Here is a 3986-nt window from a genome sequence, read left to right on the forward strand (position 1 = left end):
CCAAGAATATTTTGAATCCTTCCACTTCTTCAAAAAGTTGTTGTGCTAAAAGTCAAAACTCATTTTCTTGACAAAACAGTATTAGAGTGAAAATATATTATTTAAAACTAAGATAATTGAAATATGTTTAAAATATTTATATTTTTATAAATATAATTAAATTACTTACAAAATGTATATTAAAATGACATGTTTGAATTTGGAAAGCATCATTTTTTAGGCCAATAAATGCTAAAAGAGTTGATGTGAAAACATTACTGCCTACCCATATAGACGGGATTAATAACTGAATACACAACTTTGAAAGTTATTGCTACAGTACTTTAATAAGCATGTAATAAATGTTGATGTCAACATGACACTTCCTCGAAAGGAAGAAGTAGTCTCTTCTTTACCTAGAAGTAGTCTCTTCTTTACCTTTTAAAACTTATAAAACTCAACTACTACGCGGCACTGGACACGCCGACAAACAAGAAATTTGACCCCTGGTTTTATGAAGATGATGGGTGAGGGGGAACTGTAATCTCAATCGTCCCTTCAAGCATCTGAACAACTTTCTTCATTGATGGTCTGAGAATAGGATCATCTTGAATGCACCAAAGTCCCACCAGCACCATCCTTTCCAACTGTGTCGTGTCAATGCCTGTGCAATATTGTTGATCAATCAACTTCAAAAGTTTTCCATATTTGAAGCACTCATAAGCCCAATCAGACAAAATCATTTCGTCTTCTGGAACATTCAACTCGAACATTTTCCTGCAACAGATAATTTCCAAGAGCACCACTCCAAAGCTATACACGTCCACCTTCACTGTAACCGCCATACTCCTCTGCCACTCAGGTGCAATGTACCCGACGGTGCCGCGGGCCACAGTAAACGTTCTTGTTTGTTCTACCCCAATCAATTTGGATATTCCAAAGTCTGCTATCTTAGCGTTGAATTTTTCATCCAGAAGGATGTTTTGGGGTTTTATATCACAATGGAGTATAGGGTTTGTGACCTCTTCATGCAAGTAGAGGATTCCTCTTGCAGTTCCCAGCGCAATCTGAACACGCCGCTCCCAGTCAAGATTATTTGTGCCTTTGAATAAAACTCTGTCCAGAGATCCATTCGGCATATACTCATACACTAGAATCCTATGTGAGCCCTCCACACAGAAACCATAAATTTGAACAAGACTTTTTTGATGGCTTGTCCCGATGATTCCCATCTCTGTTCTGAACTCCTTTTCAACATCTTGCACTTCTCCGTTAGAGAGCTGATTATCAAGTTTCTTCACAGCAATTTCTCGTCCGTCAGATAAGACGCCCTTGTACACCTTCCCGAAGGCACCTCTCCCTATTTCATGGGCGAAGGCTTCAGTTGCAACCTCCATCTCTTTATAACTGAATGTTTTCATTCCCACCGGATTAACCTTACGATGCTCCTGCGAGGCTATAAGCTTGGGTCGGCATATATAAAACCAAATTAGTAACAAAATTGCTGCAAAAACAAGGGAACAAACCATAAGGATTATCCCTGCAACCATTAGTCTCTTCCCCTCCTTTTTCTCTTTGCAGGGCGTTGTGGGAACAGTGTTAAAGACTTTAACCAAAGCTATTCGTGTGTCATCTTGCTTGGTTGACCCCAGAGGCATCGCCTTAATCCAGCAGTGTTCCACGTTGTCAAGATTGGCGTAGATGGCCACAGTGCACGAGCAATTATAAAGGCATAGCTGCTCGCATGCAGTTTGATTTATTGACGTCTGGTGGTCTGTATCATTTCCTGGCCAATCTATGCTCGTAACGACATGCATTTCTGCCCCACTTCCACAAATTGGCTCCTGCTGCTGAGCCAAAACACTGATCACCAGGATAAGATACGAAACATATATCAAACGGCGGAGTGTGCATGTAAAAGCCATAGCGATTTTACTGAATGCAAAGACCAGTTTGTGGTGATTAAATGAAACGGCAAACGCGCTTTGTAATTAGAAGAGGTTCTGATGGCCCATCAAAGGAAGTTTCTGTGAATGAAAATGTAGGGCCTGGTGCGGAAAAATGAATCCTTACCCACGTCATTGCAGGGTTTCGGATGCGTTTGGACAGAAAACTCCAATAGCGTGCCGCCAAGAAACCAGTCATAACGAAGAATAAGATGGAGTTGTGGTTAATTGAATGTGTCCAAAATTAGCTTTCAGTCAATTTGTTGACATTGTATCCGCGTTCATCTTTTGTAATTTTTTTAAATTTGGAAGGTCACACAAGAGAGCTTTAAATAATGAAAATGAATGATAGGTTGATCATATTTTGTGATTTCAGAGTGGCTGATAGGGAAATATTTTGCCGACGGGCATTTTTAAATGAAATTGCGTTAGCGTTCATCCTTCAAAACCATGTTGATTTTGGAAGTCAATGAAGAGAGCTGTGAATATTAAGAACTGAAAAATGACTGATTGTGTTTTGTAATGGGAAAACGAGTCTATTGTGGAATGAAGCCAAATGAAGCCCCTGGTTTTCAATATAATGTAAGTGAATTTTTTAGTTCCTGCTTACGGTAGAATAGTTAATTGAGAAAAATAATTTCTATTACAAGTAGATTCATAAATTTTATAAACTGTTGGACAAAGTAGTCTGATTTATAATATATTCAAATACTTATGGAAGCAATGAAGCATCTGATTATACTAGAAATAAAAATCTGAACAATATAGGAGGCATGCCATGATAAAGCAGAAGGAAGTAGGAGACAACTGATGGCATCCCCAATTTAAGTACCAGGACTTGAGTACAGATGAGGGCATGGTGGATAAATTTTCATTCTCTTGTCCCGAAGCTCTGCTGAATGCCTGCATTAACACTACCCATAGTTTGCAAATCTCACTAGCATATTCATTTGTAACCTCCTTGCGAATAAACCAATAAAAGAACCCATTAGAGTATCCTACACATAGGATATAACATCCACAAAAAATTCTTGATTGAAGAGAAAAACAAGGAGTGTACATTGACTTAGAAGGTTGTTTGTGCCATTTTAAAATGCTTAAACTATTAGGAGGTAAAATGATGTTATAATAATAACCTCTCCAGTCTGATTTAGCATTTGGGTAGTATCATAGTGTGCTTCCTTTTCCAATAGGGATTTCACCTTATTCATTATTATATGTGTTTCTTCCTCAACTGAGAGATCAGAAAAATCTTTTCCCACGGCTTGTACTCAAGAAATAAGGGTGTGCGGAAATTTCAAGATTGGTGATCTAAAGGAATCCTTAGTTTTGTGTAGTCCTACAAATTGCTGCAATTATATTTTGTTGTAGACATGGGATGCTATAGTCATAAACATGAAGCCTTAAAGAAACCTCTTAGAACAATTCTACTACACAAGAAATGGGTATCCAATACAAGGATTATTAAACATTAAACAACAATAGATGAAAATGTTTCTACCATGGCCCTATTAAAACCCACATGTTGAAATTGGGTAATTTCATGCTCCTCAATTTTAATTCTAACTTACAACTTAGATTTACATCATTTTTCTAATAAAGACAATTTTAAAATATGGTGCAAGAGGAGGGGGCTAAAAAAGGATACTCCCAGCTACTCTAGCTAGAGTTACACATAGAAGTTATTGGAATTCTAATGGAAAACTGAGATGCTAAGAGGTGTAGGGATGGGGGGAGGGGGTGAATCAGGATCTCAAAAATCTTTTACTACTTCAAACATTAGCCATGCTAAACATAATTCACCATACAACTCATTTACCTCAACCATGCAATATCATTTAATAATAGATCTACAATCTACTAACATGAACAAAACACATAAGAAAGTAAACACCACATGCCATATAAGATTTGGTATATTAGAAGCCCTCCAATGTGAAGGTAAAACTATAGTAGGGATGACACCCACAAAGTTTTCACAACTATAGTAATAAAGTTCTTGTTAGGGCTACAATTTGATCACTTTTGATGATCTATCCTATGACAGGCCTGCTCTGCTAA

General features: G+C 37.6%; 1 protein-coding gene across 1 annotated transcript; it reads right to left on the minus strand.

Moving 5' to 3' along the window:
* Positions 1 to 229: 229 nt before the first annotated feature.
* Positions 230 to 1967, minus strand: LOC149547173 (G-type lectin S-receptor-like serine/threonine-protein kinase LECRK4). Its single transcript, XM_089794705.1, has one exon. The coding sequence runs from the start codon at positions 1902 to 1904 to the stop codon at positions 492 to 494; it is 1413 nt and encodes a 470-aa protein (XP_089650831.1). The 5' UTR covers positions 1905 to 1967; the 3' UTR covers positions 230 to 491.
* Between the last annotated feature and the right edge of the window lie 2019 nt (positions 1968 to 3986).

The sequence above is a fragment of the Cupressus sempervirens genome, chromosome 7 (assembly GCF_028749045.1).
Source record: "Cupressus sempervirens isolate cs-2001-9-10 chromosome 7, ASM2874904v1, whole genome shotgun sequence".
Lineage (NCBI taxonomy): Eukaryota > Viridiplantae > Streptophyta > Pinopsida > Cupressales > Cupressaceae > Cupressus > Cupressus sempervirens.

Excerpts from the sequence above, each read along its gene's own strand:
- LOC149547173 (XM_089794705.1), bottom strand. The coding sequence starts at position 1,904 with ATGGCTTTTACATGCACACTCCGCCGTTTGATATATGTTTCGTATCTT.